The sequence below is a fragment of the Aquila chrysaetos genome, chromosome 9 (assembly GCF_900496995.4).
Source record: "Aquila chrysaetos chrysaetos chromosome 9, bAquChr1.4, whole genome shotgun sequence".
NCBI lineage: Eukaryota > Metazoa > Chordata > Aves > Accipitriformes > Accipitridae > Aquila > Aquila chrysaetos.
Genome location: NC_044012.1, coordinates 27,254,028 through 27,270,145, shown reverse-complemented (window position 1 = coordinate 27,270,145; position 16,118 = coordinate 27,254,028). Strand labels below are relative to the sequence as shown.

At 40.4% G+C, this 16,118-nt stretch overlaps 1 protein-coding gene across 4 annotated transcripts in view; it reads left to right on the top strand.

Annotated features, from left to right (window-relative positions):
• ASH1L (ASH1 like histone lysine methyltransferase) overlaps positions 1-16,118 on the top strand; it is a 64,629-nt gene that overhangs the window by 11,370 nt on the left and 37,141 nt on the right. For all 4 annotated transcript variants that reach the window (XM_041126275.1, XM_041126274.1, XM_030026202.2 and 1 more), the window contains exon 3: positions 5,394-10,140. In XM_041126275.1, coding sequence (XP_040982209.1) covers positions 5,394-10,140 — 4,747 coding nt within the window. The remainder of the gene's footprint in view (positions 1-5,393; positions 10,141-16,118) is intronic.

Below are 16,118 nucleotides of genomic sequence, written 5' to 3'. Positions count from 1 at the left end.
AAATCTTCTCCTGGGAATATCAGTGTAAAAATTAAAATAGTAGGAAAATACTTTGCACTCCCATCTATGACAGTTACGCTTCTTTTTCAAGCTTAGTGCTGAAAGGACTCTTAAAACTTGGGGAGTGTCTTCAGTTATGTTAAGAGGGGTTTCTCCATTCTGAAAGATGAGTGGGTAGGTGAGGTGGGTAACTTGTATATTTACAATTTGTCCTCCAGAAATATGTAGACAAAAAAGTTAATAGTATTCGGAAGAGAAAAATCATAGAACAGAAGAGACACCTAGAAATGGCTAAGATTCCCAGGTGTTAAGAGAAACAAAATTAGAAGTTACTGTAGTAGCAAACCAGTATTCAATTTGCTTTTTGACACTGAATATAAAATGTGGGTTTCTTTCTTTCAGAAAAGTGTCCTGTGACAGACAGACATTGCTATATGGCTAGTGTACCTTTGCAAAGCCTGAGCCTTAGACATAAATATAAATTTTACTTCTGTCAGTTTTAGCACAAGAGGTGTATGAATGGTTTCCCTATGCTTGCAAGGTAAATGTAGCCAATGACATAGCAAAGTTGCATTAGTAAAGTTTTAGAAAATAGGAAGGCAAGAAGTGATAGTAACAGCCTGCTGTAATTCTAAAATAGTCATGGTAAAACAGTGAAGCAAGTTGGAACATGCCCTTTTGCTCCATCTCCTTATTGCTTTGTAAAACTGCTGAGTGCAGTATTCTGTAGTTCTTTCTATTGCCCTTGGTTATGTAGGGAAGCTCTACAGGAAAGTTTGCTGATGAAATCACAGCCAGTAACTGAAAATTTTCAAGCAAAAACGTAACAAAGCTAAAGAAGTGGTTTGTTTTCTTTCCTGTTTGAGTGGCTCGAGAATGTTTTCTGCAAGTTCTGGGACATAAGTTTTTGTCTTAGACTAATTACACAAAGTCATTTTTTTCCTAGTAGTTAGCTAAAACTTGCTTTTAGAAAAGACTAAAAAGCCTTGGTGGTGAAAAACAAACAGCAAACACACTTGTATAGACTATATTGATGCCACAACTATGCAAACAAGTTCTGTGATTCTTCAGAGTGTTCATTTGAATTACAGCCTGTGCATTGGCCAGAAGTACAACAGCTAAAATAATAATGGGTAAATCTCTGTGTGTGTGCGCGTGTGTGTGTATGTACATATAAAAATCCCTATTGCTTGCTGGTAGTTCTCAAGAGAATTAACAAACAGAATTTTTATTAACAAGCTGTTTTCTTTATTTCAGTTTTGGAAGCTGAGACTATCTTGCATTTCCAAATTTGGTTCTAGTGTGAGAAGTGTGAATTTTACACCAGACTTAAGAGATACCCCTGTTCTTGTGAAAGATTATCTGTTCTTAAGCTTTTTGCAAATAAGTACCAATAATAATAACAGTAAATAATAACCTAGCAATAATAAACCCTGAGATCATGCTGTAGTGTAACAATGAATGCTTTTTTTTTTAGAAGTAAAGCCAATTTTTTGCTGTTGGTGCCTGTGATAATTCTGGAATGCTTGATTATAATCTTTTAATAGTTTATATCAAAATAACCTGGAATTTTTATTCCTCAAATTAATGTGCAAGTCTAGAAACCGTATGTCCACATAGGAGATTTAAAATTTCAAATTCAGCTTAGTGCAAATTAATAACAATTTAATGAAAACTTACATGTTTTATGTAATTACTTTGGGCGATTCTTTTGTTGGTTAGAGTTTTAAGCCAGACAGTTATAGCTAAAGATTGCACAGGAATAAATGTTTTCGTTTTTAAAGCACAAAATGTTTTTTAATGTAATATAATCTAGACCTTTTTAACAGCTTTGCGTTTAGATGAAGCCTACCATCCGAAAGCCAGAGTAACATAGAGTAGGTCTAGAATTCTTGACTGAAAATGCAAGATTCATCCAAGAAATCCTGTTTTAGACTTTTATGCGGCATTGTCAACTTGCATTGCAACGTAGAGGCATCAGTGAAGTAGCTTGAAGTATGTGCTTGTTTGCAGACTTATTAGGTGAGTTAGAGGGATGAAACACCTAGGAGATGTTAGGGTTGGTTGGTTTCGATTTTTTTTCCTGAGTGATTTGTTAGTAGCCCTCACAAAACTATCTGCTTTAAAATCTGACTTTATGCTTTCTCTGATATAAAACTGTGCATTTGTTCAAGTCAAACAGTGAAGTAGGGTGCTTTACTCCATGGAACCACAAGAGAAAATTGGAACACTGAATGTGCTGCATGTAAGGCCAGCTTCCAGCACCAGGAACAAAATGAAAACAAGAGACTGAATACACATTTGTAGAGCTGCCTGTGAACGTGGCCATGCCAACTGTTGAAGCTTTGAAGGGCTGTATGCATTCAAAGCACTCTGTAACTTGATTTGGACTTCAGATGTCTCCTTCCCATCTAATGGAGTGATTGTTTGTGCAATAGTAGAAGTTATTTCAGGAAAGGGTGGCAGCTTTTTTGTCTCCAGTGCAGTAGGACATATCATGGCTGCTCCCTGCCTCCCAGCTGTATGTTTTTGTGAGTATGAGGGTGGCTAAGCTGGGGGGAAGTTCCTGAAATGTGATGCTCTAGCGTAATTTACATAAGATTGCAGCTGCCATAGAAAAGCTGGGCTAAGTGCCAAACTATTCTCCATAGACCACAGTCTCTTTTACACCACAGCTTTAAAACCAGTAACCACTAGAACTGGTGGATTTTGTTCTACTACTGCAGCAGGTTCGGAGACATCTGACCTCAACCGATGCTCGTGGCCACCCTCCCCTGAGAGGAGAACTTTGATCACTGACATATCACGGTTCTTGTGAAATCTTGTTTACTTTCTGGAAACACATTTGGGCTGGTAGGGCAGTGATCATAACAGCTAGTGAAATTTAGCTTTTTATACTTCAAGGATTTTAGTGTGGACCTAGTAAAGAAATAGGCAGTGATTGAGATTAGTCTGAGTCATATAGAGTGATCTGTTTTCACTAGTTTTTAGGTAACTTTCTTAAAAATACTTAGAGTTGGTGCGTACCACCACTTAACACTATGGCTGGTGCTGGTAGAGTTGTACCCGTGCTGGCTTAAGCCAAGAGATTTGCTTGACTTCCTCAGTGTGTGAGCAGTGTATTCAAATTCTTTTCTTCCATTGTTGCCTTCTGTACAGCAAATGTCCTTGTTATTCCTGAATATCATGGTTATGCACTACTTAAGTTTTAATTTTTATCATCTGTTTGCAATAGTCTTTGGCTTTAAAAATGCTGAAAAAATTACAAACTTTTTTGACTTCTTGTCTGTCATCTCAATAGACGTTTCTTGTTTTGTTTTTAATTTTCTTTGAAATAATTTTCGGTGTGCTTGGAAAATTCACTCACCCTAGGTGAGAAAGAAACTTTCCGCGGCAAATGCCTTCAGTTTTCAAAGAATATTTGTTTGATGCTAAAGTCACGTTTTCAAAATCCTGGCATCTTATTTAGATCAAAGCTAGTGTTTGGAAGGGTTTTCTTATTTATATATTTATTTATTTAAATATCTAATAAAATTTCCAAGCTCTTTGTTTGGAAAATGAGGTGGATGGGAAAAAGTGGAGCCTGGCAAGAGGCATTCAATACCCAGAAGTGGTAGAGTCTGAGAATACAACAGAAGCTATCTAGTGGGGTAGCAGGCTATACAGGAGAAATAGAAGAAAGAAGGAAGAGAGTGTATACACAGGTGGCTCAACAAATACAGGAATGAAGAGTTGAATTCCCGAGTCCATATTTAGGTGAATTTTTCAAATGTGTCTAAGTCCACGGAGCAAAGAAGGTTACAATTTTGTTCCAAAGTTCTGTTCAAAATTTAAGACCACAGAAAAGATGTAGCTCTCTGAAGGTTTTTATTCAGGTTGATCAGAAAGACTACTTTAATACTATTTAGTTAATATCTCTAGCACTCACAGTCTATCCCAGGTATGTCCAAGAGCGTCGGCGGAAGTGGTTGGATTCCAGGTTTGGAGTCGTGTCGTGTGTCGTGCTGAGTCAGTGGTTTCCATGTAAGTGCGAGGCCTCTATGTGAGCAGAAAGAAGCACACCTCTTGTGCCGTCCCTGCAGAAAGGCAGCAGCTCAGGATGTGGAATGCCTGTTTATGCACTGCAGAGGCCCTGACAGCTTGGGCAGCATGTTACCCAAGCAACTACTTCCCATCTCCAGGAAATTGTCAGACTGAATCCAGGTTGCAGTCTTCTGTTTAAATGCTCCTGGTATAGCTAACTGAACAAATACTTCATTCATGATCAGCACCAAAGTTTGCTGTTTATCAAATTATTTCAAAGGAGTCCAGGCTGTATCTTTCTTCAGCATAATTAGATATTGGCCAGCCATAGTTACAGTTTTGTAAAACACGATGAATCTAATGCTGACTGTAATCCAAGTACAGCAAGTACCATGCAATTGTCTTATTAATTTTTATTGCAGAGGGATGAGTAGGTGTGGCATTGCTGCCTTTCATTCTTTATTTAATGTTTTGAGATAGTAGATCCCAGAAGGTTTTCAAATTGTGTGTATATGTAATTATGTGTATATGTAATTATCTCATAAGAGATCAGTCTTTTATTCTTAGCCCCTGCTTGGAGTGAATGTATCCCGTGCATTTCAGAGATGTGTTGGGCACTGTATGTAAAGAAGAATATCCTTCCAAAAGAAAAGATTAACTTAGTAAGATGTTCCTAATAGGATTTATTGAGATAATGGGTCTTGCAATTTTTTTTTAACCTTTACAGAATAAATTTCAAATTTGGTTAGGTCAGAACTGAAAATAACTTTGCAAGTTTCATTTACTCCATGTGTGTTGTGTGTGCCCCCTCGCCCCATACAAACAACAGAGTAATTGGACTTATTTTAGTACTATCAGCAGTCTGCTGTGAGGAGAACCTGTTACTACAGTGGTTGAGGGTATCATGGGACAAGACTGAGAAGCACTGGTAGAGCTGTGCACGGACAGGTTTACACAATGACTGCCCTTGCAGTGCATTGCTCAGCTACTTCTCAGTAGCATGTGAGGTCTTCAAGTGCTATCACACTATAAATAAATAGGCCAGTACATTATTGTTAATGTTTTGTGGGGTTTTTTTTAATAAACATCAACAGTATTTTTGGAGAATGTTTATAATTGGGGGACAGATTAAATGGTTTACATTTGAGGGCTGGGAGCAAGTTTGGGTTTCCTTAACATCAGAAAAGTCTTAACATGTCCACTGAAATACATTTGCTTTAAAATTAATAGGATCATGAAGCGTGTGTTTATAGTTACCTTATTATCAAAAGCAGGTATTAATCCTCTCAACATAAAAAAATACTGTGTTACTCAGAGTCTTTGTGCTCTGTTCCTAAAGATTTGTTTGGTTTTTTTTTAACAACTTCTAGGACCCTTCAAAGTCATACAAGAAAGCTGGAGAAGTTGCAACAGTTGAATTACATGTGGAAGAAGGTATACAAGTAGAAACAAATCCTTTATCTAAGAAAGTTTCCCCATTGCACTCTGAAATGACAGATTATATAAAGTCATCTCCTCCAAATCTTATCAGTAGCCACAATTCTGAATTAAAGGATAGAACACAGATTAATGGAGCAACAACTGTAACAGAAAAATTGGCTCAACTTATTGCAACTTGCCCTCCTTCAAAGTCTTCCAAAACAAAGCAGAAGAAGCCTGGAAATGGAACTGCATCTGGTTTGGTTAAAGACTCTGGGAAGAAGCTACCAGGAACCATAACTGCAAGTGGGTTAGTTAATAAAGATCTGGTAAAGAAATTGCCAGGATCTGGTATTGCTGTTGGATTGGTTAACAAGGACTCAGGGAAGAAGCCATTAGGGATTGGTAGTGCAGCCATATTGGTTAACAAAGACTCTGGGAAGAAGCCACAAGGGATTGGCCCATTAATTGGATTGGTTAACAAGGACTCTGGAAAGAGGCCACCAGGGATCAGCACTCCGACTGGGTTAGTTAACAAGGACTCTGGAAAGAAACAGCCAGTGACCGGCTCTGCAGTTGGATTAATCAGCAAAGATGCTGGGAGGAAACTTCCAGGTATCAGCACTCCAACTGGATTGACTAATAAGGAATCTGTCAAGAAGCCAGTAGGGATTGGCACCCCAGCAGGATTGGGTAACAAGGATGCTGGGAAGAAGTTGTTGGGAATAAATAGTCCTACAGGATTGGTTAACAAGGATTCTGGGAGAAAGATGCCAGGGACTGGCAATGCGACAGTTCTGACTAACAAAGATTCTGGAAGGAAGACACCAGGGATTGGCAGCCCAATGGGACCAGTTAACAAGGACTCTGGGAGGAAGATGCCAGGAATTAGCAGTCCAGTGGGATTGGTTAGCAAGGATTCTGGAAAGAAGCCAACAGGAATGAGCAGTCCAGTTGGTTTGGTTAACAAGGACTCTGGAACTCTGAAAGCAGACACTCTTATGCCTGCCTCAGAGCCCTTTAAACTTCCTTGCAATTCAAACCTCAGTAGCCTTGAAAACCATGAGACTACAGATTTAGTGAAGGAAAATACTACTAGCAAAACATTTGAGAAGCATATTATGAGACAGAATAAAGAAAGTATCTTGGAAAAATTTTCAATTCGGAAAGAAATTGCTGATGTAGGCAAAGAGATGTTTAATGAAGGAATCTGCGTTCCACAGGATGCTTACTCAACCAGTGAAAAAGGGATTTATGAAACATCTAAGCATGAAAAACAGCCTCCGGTATATTGCACTTCACCAGACTTCAGAACAGGAGGTGCTTCAGACGTATCGACAGCAAAGTCCCCATTTAGTGCAGTAGGAGAGGGAAATCTCCCATCGCCTTCACCCACAGTGTCTGTTACCACCTTAAACAGGAGCCTCTCAACAACATCTTCACAGTTAGCATCTAACTCATTACATTTAAGTTCCACAGCAGATCTCTTAGAAGGTATTTCAGATCAGATTGGCAAAACTCAGTTTTCTTCTGACAGTACACTTCTGAATATAAACAGAACATTGAACCATACTCTGAGCACTGATTTTAAAGGCGCTGATAAAGATTTAAATGATTCAAAAGCTACTTACGTAGAAACTTCAAGAACTAGTCCTACAGGGAAAAAGCCCATTTTGGCAGCTGAAACAAGCATTCATGCTACTGTCACCCCTTCAGTAGTTAGTTTTACAAGCTTGTTTAGTAGCAAGCAGTTCCTAAAGATCGGCACAATAGCTGCATCAGATAAATCCTGCCAAGGAGCAAAAAATCTGAGTGCTACTCAGCAATCAAAACCTTTAAAGAAAAGAAAAGGAAGGAAACCACGATGGACTAAAGTGGTGTCAAGAAACACATGTCGACCTCCAAAGAGTCTAGAACTAGAAAGGTCAGAGCTTTTTAAAAACATTTCATACAGTGCACTATCAAGCAGTAATTTGGAGCAGGCCAAATTCTTGAAAAACATAGGATCGTCTTCATTTGTGGAGCATGAATTTGTCAAACATCAGTTGCCAAAACTGAATGAAGCTAATGGACAGTCTCTTGCGCTGTTAGCTGAGACTGACAAGCAAGCTCAAAAGTTCTACAGTACTCACAAACAACCCTCTAGTTTGTGTATGTCAGATGATTTCTTACCTGACATGTATAAACCCAAAAGAGGAAGACCTAAATCCAAGGACATGCCAGAGCTCGAAGGTCCCCCCAAAAGAACTCTAAAGATCCCAGCATCAAAAGTGTTTTCAGTGCAGTCAAAAGAAGAGCAAGAACCTCCAATTTTGCAGCCTGAGGTAGAAATTCCTTCCCTAAAACAGAGCTTATCAGGACAACCTTTTCCTAAAAAGAGAGGGAGACCTAAAAGACAGATCAGGTCCGCAATTAAAATGAAGCCACCTATTCTTTCTGTGGCACCTTTTGTTGGAACAGATAACTCAAGCAAAGTAGGGTCTGAAAGCGATCAACATCAAAGTGGGGATTTTTTTGAGAGAAAGGACCAGCTCCGAGGTCCAGAAGAAGTCCAAAAACCTAATATTTGTAGCATGACTGATTTGGAAGTAGACTCTGACAGAAAAGTTGCCAAGAGAAATAATGGACAGTTAATGAAAACAATTATTCGAAAAATAAATAAAATGAAAACTCTGAAGCGAAAGAAACTTTTGAATCAGATTCTGTCGAGTACAGTAGAACCAAATAACAAAGGGAAAGTGCAATCTAAACTCCACAATACGGTGTCAACTCTTGCTGCCACATTTGGTTCAAAATTAGGCCAGCAAATAAATGTCAGCAAGAAAGGAACAATTTATATAGGAAAAAGGAGAGGAAGGAAACCTAAAGCTGTCCTGAACGGTATTTTAACTAGCAGTTCTGCCAGTTTGACAGTTCTTGAGAAGTCTGCTCAACAAGCCCCTGGTACGTCACTAGGACAAGTACTTCCCCATTTGCTGCCTTCAACAGCTAATAATTCAGAGATTCTTCCATCTCCAGTTTGCTCCCAGTCTTCTGCAGTGAGTGGGGGACAGAGCCCTGTCAGCAGTGATGCAGGATTTATTGAGCCCAGCTCAGTTCCCTATTTACACATACACTCCAGACAAGGAAGTGTTGTTCAGACACTTGCGATGAAAAAAGCTGCTAAGGGAAGGAGGAGATTATCTCCACCTACGTTGTTGCCAAACTCTCCTTCTCACTTGAGTGAGCTGACATCGCTGAAAGAAGCCACTCCTTCCCCAGTAAGTGAGTCTCACAGTGATGAAACAATTCCCAGTGACAGTGGAATAGGAACAGATAATAACAGTACTTCAGATCGAGCGGAGAAGTTTTGTGGGCAAAAGAAGAAAAGGCATTCGTTTGATCATGTTTCCCTTATTCCACCTGAAACTTCCACCATTTTAAGTAATCTAAAAGAAAAGCATAAACACAAATGTAAGCGCCGCAGTCATGATTACCTTAGTTATGACAAAATGAAGAGACAGAAGCGAAAAAGGAAAAAGAAGTATCCTCAACTTCGAGGTAGGCAGGACCCAGATTTCCTCGCCGAATTAGAAGAATTAATAAGTCGATTAAGTGAAATTAGAATAACACACAGAAGTCACCATTTTATACCCCGAGATTTACTGCCTACCATTTTTAGGATAAATTTCAATAGTTTCTATACCCATCCTACTTTTCCTTTAGATCCTTTGCACTACATTAGAAAACCTGATTTAAAGAAAAAGAGAGGCAGGCCTCCAAAAATGCGGGAGGCTATGGCAGAAATGCCTTTTATGCATAGTCTCAGCTTTCCTCTCTCCAGTACCGGGTTCTATCCCTCTTATGGCATGCCTTATTCTCCTTCTCCCCTTGCAGCTGCTCCCATAGGCTTAGGTTATTATGGAAGGTACCCTCCAACTCTTTATCCTCCTCCACCTTCTCCTTCTTTTACTACCCCCCTGCCACCACCTTCCTACATGCATACAGGCCACTTGCTTCTCAATCCCACCAAATATCACAAGAAGAAGCATAAACTTTTACGCCAGGAGGCTTTCCTCACGACAAGTAGGACTCCACTCTTGTCAATGAGCACGTACCCCAGTGTTCCACCTGAAATGGCTTATGGCTGGATGCTTGAACATAAGCATAGACATCGCCATAAACACAGAGAACATCGTTCTTCTGAACAACCGCAGGTTTCCATGGACGCTATAACGGCTAATAGCTCTTCTAGAACAGTTCTGGAGTCCTTGAAGCGCTACAGATTTGGAAAGGAGGCTGTTGGTGAGAGGTACAAACATAAAGAGAAACACAGATGTCACATGTCTTGCCCACACCTGTCACCTTCAAAGGGTTTGCTAAGCAGAGATGAACAGTGGGTCAGGAGAGAGCCTTCGGAGTCTAATTCGATAGCACTGGGATTGCAGACACCGCTACAGATAGACTGTTCAGAAAATTCCCCGGGTCTGTCCCTGGGGGGATTTACTCCAAGCTCTGAGCCAGCCAGCAATGATGAACACACAAATCTTTTCACAAGTGCAATAGGCAGCTGCAGAGTCACAAACTCTACCAGCACCAATGGACGTAAAAAATTAACTGACAGCCCTGGACTCTTCAGTGCACAAGACACCTCGCTAAATCGACCTCTCAGAAAGGAGCCGTTGCCTTCTATTGAAAAGGCACTACAGCCGCTGTCAGGTAAGGGACCTCTAATTGTGCGTACTTTCCTATGAGTGTTGCTATTTTGTGTTGTACCAAATGTGCTAGAAAAGGAGGGCAAGTATATCTTTGGCTTTGTAGGAATCTTTCGTTGTTGAATTTCAGTACGACTATTGCTTTTGCTCTTGAGTGTCTCTATTCTGTTAAAGCACTGTTCTGTGCAGCATTTGGTACAGACTAATGTGGTGTCTCCTCCGGAGCTGCTTATGGATAGATTGTGTAAGTACCTCTTCCCACCAGATTTTTGTTTGCTTTGTTATAGCAGTATGTAAAGTTACGCTAAGGATGCTATCTCATGAAAAGTTCTTTTCTTTTTTCTTTTTCTGGAGAAATGAGTTAAAATTTCTCATGATTTTTGATACTTTAAAGGCCACGTTTCTGTTTGTTTTGAAGTTTGGTTGATGTGGTTTAGACTAGCTATTGGTACTACTATTGTGAATAACATTTCTGTTTAAGAAAATGTTTCCTTTTATTTTTGTAACTCCATTTTAGTTATTTTGATAATCTCTACTACAGTATAGTTTTTGGTCCATGACTTGAGGCCTCTAGCAGTACATCAGAACAGTTGCTAAATGATGCTGTGAATGCGTAAGACCAAACCTTGTAATGACTGCTTTATTCATAGTTGGGAAACTCATCTTATGTAGCCTCAAGCAAGACTGAAACAGAACTAGCTGAGACTGTATACACAGAAAATTGCAATGACGCTTTCAGAGGATTGCTGTTTAAGGAAAAGACCTCCACACCGAAACTGTGAACTTTGTCATTTGCATAATATTAAGAAAAAAAATATCTAATGTGAAATTTAGGACTTGAAGAAACTATATTATACATCACTTTCCTTACTGGCTTAAGTGTCACTTCCTGCTGTACTTTATTATTACAGATGTTTGTGGGAATAGTTTTCACATTTTATCCACTTCTGTCTTAATTGCCATGGACATGTTAGTGAGACTACATAACAAAGATAACATAACCTGCAAAAGGCAGAAGTGTGGCTTGTGCTCTTACTTGCTTACTTCTGATGCATAAAGGAAGTCTGATAGCTTCTCCTCCCTCCTTCCAATACTTGCCTACACTTTCTCTTGAAATTTAAATCATTTGTCCAGAAACACTTGCGACTAATGTTTCACAGACCAAAAGCCAGGCAAACAACCAGCTACCAGTAATGCATAATACCTCCTCACGTTCCTTACTCTCATCTTCTTCCTTTTCTTGTGATACTCCCATTCTGATGCCTCCTGCCACCTCCCTGCTCTGACTATGTATGGCTTTTTCTGGAAGGGTTTTTTCTCTTTGTTTTATTTTGGCATTTGGGGGTTTTATGTTTTGCTTCTTTATTTTAAGGGCAGTTGGAAGTGGCTGGATTCTTTTACAAGTTTGTATTACTTCATACTACTTCATATTATGAAAACTACTTGGAGCAGGGGGAGTCAGGAGAAAGCAATAAAGCCGTGAGACTGCTTCTCCTGCAGCAATGGGAAGAAAAATTCAAAGTGCTAGGTCACCAAAAGGGTTAAATTTGGCTCCGAGGAGTTTTAAGCTGAAACCTTCTCCTGAAGGCTCTGAATCACTCTCCCTCTTACAGTATGTTTGACTGGTTCCTCAGATGCCATGTATCACTTTCAGTAAGTGTATTTCCCGCAATGGAAACCAGCTGTTTTTATTGTGAGGCTGGCTTTCAGCTCAGTATTCATCTCATTCACAAGGAGCATGCAGTGTATCAGAAAACTTAAAACTGCATCTAGTAAAAAGCCCCAGTAAAGTAAAAAGGCTGGCTTTTGGTTTGGGTTTTTTTTTTTAGATCAGTGTCAAGTTGCATGTTATGTTTTGGTGTGTTTTGTTTTTAACTGTAGTGCTGAATTGTGATTCTGAAACTATTACCATGGAAGACTTAGATGTTTTTGTGCACTTCAGAAAACAGCAAAGATGGAGAAAAAAACTGCAGCGCGTCAAAGATTGTTTGTTTATTAAACGGGGTGCAATTTAGGTGCATAGTGGAGAGAACACTGAATCAGAGCAGTTAAAATGAGTAGCCAGAGACCAGCATCAGGGAATGCCTTCTAAAATTGTTCTGTATGATCCATTGACCCGAAGTATCCCATATGGAAAATACAGTTCCTTTCTATAAACTTTTGAACGTAAACCTTGCCTGCTTGAATTAACTGACAGATTCTTTCTATGATACTAGCTGATGCTAGATATTTCCAGAGATTGCCTGCATCCAAGTTGTATTAGAAACGTGTGTGTTTTTGGCAAACGGGACTCTAGTGAAGGTTGGTATTTCACAGAAGATGAAGTTTAGATAGAAGTTTACATGCTGTGGGCTTGTTGTTTAATACAGACAGCTTGTGCACGCAGTTATGCCAATGAAGATTGCGAGGCTTTAAAATTTAAGATTTTTGTAGGACGCTGTTACCTGTTCATCTGAAGTTAACAGTGGTCTTTAGTAAACTTCTGCAGCTTCACACCACAAGTTATTTCAAACCACTGATAGCTTAGCATAAACTGGTCTTGGTGTGCTGTTCAATTCCTGGAAGGAAAGGGAAAGAAAAACAAAATCAGCCATTTGGTGGGGATCAGTGCAGTTGAAAAGTCTTTACTGCCTTCATTCCATCTAAAAATAAAAGGACGGGTTTGAGGCATGCAGAGACACATGTGCCTTGCTGTGCATTTGGGAGATGGTAACTTCAGAGGGACAAACCTTTGTCACGTGGGAGCGGATTGTCTCTCGATGGCAAACCCTACGGTCCCACGCAACGTGCTAACGGCCGTAGAGCATCCGCGGCGTCACGGGCGAAGCTCACCTCTGCTCTCTGTTGGGAGCACGTTGCAGTCCGCCGTCCCGTGGGCCTTGCCCCACAGCGGTGCTTCATTCCGAGGGACGCGAACCGCGCGGCGGCCGGCACCGGCCCGCGCCGGCGGCCAGCGGCGCCCTCTGCCGGCCGCGCCGCTGCCGCGGGAGTCGCCGCCTCCTGCCGCGCTGGGGCCGAGCCCCGGGCAGCCCGGCGGCGCGGCGCGGCGGGAGGCTGAGCGTGTCCCGGTTGGCGCGTGGGGGATTCGTACAGGTGCCCCTGTGGGAGCCGGTTAACCGGAGTCCGAGAAGGAAATAAGTGCTAGATCTGTCAAAGGAAAAAGATCTCTGGGATATGAACGTCAGCTGTCAGCAAGCACAGTTACAGCCAGCTTTGCCATCCAAGCAGTCCTCCAAATTCTCCTCTCTCTTTTTTTTTTTTTTTCCTATTATAACTTATAGCCTATTCCTGCTTAGAACAATTATTCCCGCTGTGTAATTCTTTTTTTTTCTCTGAGGTCCCAGGGTATTTGTGTTAATCTACGCTTTCTGAAATCAATGCATCTTGTAGTTTCTTAGTAGAAAAATTTACTCTGGAATAAAAACCAGTTGGCTGCTCTTTCTGATATTAAGCAACAGTGTGTAGTCTCCCTGCACAGCTCCACTGCAGCTTCCTTTTCACCCACATGTTGTAGGAACAGACAGTACAGAAGTCCTCTTTAAGGGCCTACCAGCACCATCTCCACATCAGGATGCCATGCAGGAAAATCAGAAAATCTTCATCAGGAATATGATTTGCAACTTGGCACAATGTCCAGCAGCCTTATTTTTGTGCCCTTGTTAAGAATTAATTAAAAAGAAAACTATTCATCTGCCTTGTCAAGAAGTCAGAATTTTTGAAAAGTTATATTGTTTATTTTCTCTATCAACGGAACATATCTTAGATATTACAACATGAGCTAATAACACCCATGATAAAAAAAAAAAATCCAAACTTTGAGGCAAGACAGGATCTCAAAGGAGATTTTCTTAAAGATTTCTGGTAAATCAGTTTGGTGCATTCTAGGATTCTCCCATTGTCTTATACCTTAGGAGCTCTGTTCAGGCAGTGAAGCAAACGGTCATTTGCATGGGTGCTAATTTGTGGCCTTGATTTAGAGCATAACTTCAGTGGCCCGCTCCCTCGTTTCTTCAGAGTCTGTTAGAAAGGAAAGAGATCAGAACTGAACAGGCAGCACAAAGCTAATTAATCACAAACGATATTTCGAAGGGAAAGAATGAAAGTATTTTTTAGTATGCATTCTCGATTTTATCTTCCAGAGATTTTCATGATACGCATATTCTCATTGCACGTTGCCATATGCATTTTTGCCTACCTAGGTTTTTATACTAGCATCTGAATTTTTAATATCTCAGCATTTTCATAATTGCAGTATGCGGATTTTTCTATGAAATTTTAACAAATCCCACAACCTTTGCTTTCAAGAGTAATTGGGATTCTCTAAAAGTTTAAGTTTTAGGGAAATAAAACAAGTTACAGTAAGAAAATATGTATATGTAAGAAAGAAGACAGATATAGGTCATGTTATCAGCAAAGATGCCATTACCAGTTTTGTCCCTTAGCCTTTCAATAGTCATGAGATTTCTATAGCTTTTTAAAAATTGTTTTTAATTTAAATAATGGTAATTGTGACTGCCGCTGCCTGATGACAGCGGCATCAGTGATAAGCCAATATCTAATGATTTAGCAAGTAGCAGCAAGCCCTGTGCATTCAGGTGCCTAAAATCCAATAATGCATTATACTTGTTTGTGTGTAGATAATAATCTCTCTCATTTGTTTAGACCATGGGGTTTTTACATATTTGCTATGGCTGACCGAAGCAGAAATATCTTTTTTTTCTTTGTGGCAGTATCTTAAAAAGGAAAAGTTAACATAGCAAGAGACAAATCTAAAGGAGTACTTTTTCTTGAGAATTTTTTTTCTAGCTTTTCAGCTTTCTGTAGTTAATAGTATCTTACATGAAGCAGTTTTACCTGAGGAGTGAAAGAGAAATGCTTTTACAAAGCAAGGTGGATTGAAAATCGGCTGACCTGCCAGGCACAGAGGGTTGTGATCAGCAGCGCAAAGCCCAGCTGGAGGCCAGTCACTCACAGTGTACCCCAGGGATCGATATGGGGTCCAATACTGTTTAACCTCTTCACTAACGACCTGGATGATGGGACAGAGTACACCTTCCGTGAGTTTGCAGATGATACTGCTGAGGGCAGTGGTGGATACACCAGATGGTTTTGCCACTGTTCAGAGGGACCTTCACTGGCTGGTGGAATGGGCTGGAAAGACTCTATGAGGAACAGCAGCATTTTGGGCTGCATTACTGAAAGCATTACCAGCAGGTCGAGGTGATGATTATTCCCCTCTATTCAGCCCTGGTGAGACCACATCTGGAGTGCTGTGTCCAGTTCTAGGCTCCCCAGTACAAGAAAGACATGGACATACTGCAGTGAGTCCAGTGAAAAGCCACAAAGATAACTAAGGGCTTGGAGCATCTGTCATACAGAGAGAGTCTGGGAGAGCTGGGATTGTTCATCCTGGAGAAGAGAATGCACAAGGGAGATCTTACCAATGTGTACATGTGCTTGATGGGAGGGAGTAATGAAGAAGGAGCCATGCTGTTGTCAGCAGTAACCAGTGACAGGATAAGAGGCAATGGGCACACACTGAAGTACAGGAAATTCTGTTCATACGTAAGAAAAAAGTGTCTTACTGTAAGAGTGATTGAACTCTGGGTTGTGGAGTCTCCATCGTTTGAGATGTTGAAAACCCAACTGAACATGGTGGCCCTGAGCAACCTGCTCTAGTTGACCTTGCTTTGAGCAGAGTGGTTGGTCTAGGTAATCTGCAGAGGTCCTTTCCAAACTCAACTGTTCTGTGAAAATCAAGTAATGAAGCTAGGGGATTCATTTGAAAGTAGGAATATGAGGTTTTTGCTTTCTTTTTTTACATAAAAGCTAATACTCTGATGATATTAAGCGGCTTTTTCTCATGGCTTGTTTGCTGTCCTACGTATGCCATTAGCCTGTGAGAAATTCCTTTCTGATGGTCCATTTCTGTCCTTCTCCACCTACGTGCATCACAGCAAGCAAGTGTTCCTAAAGCTAAAA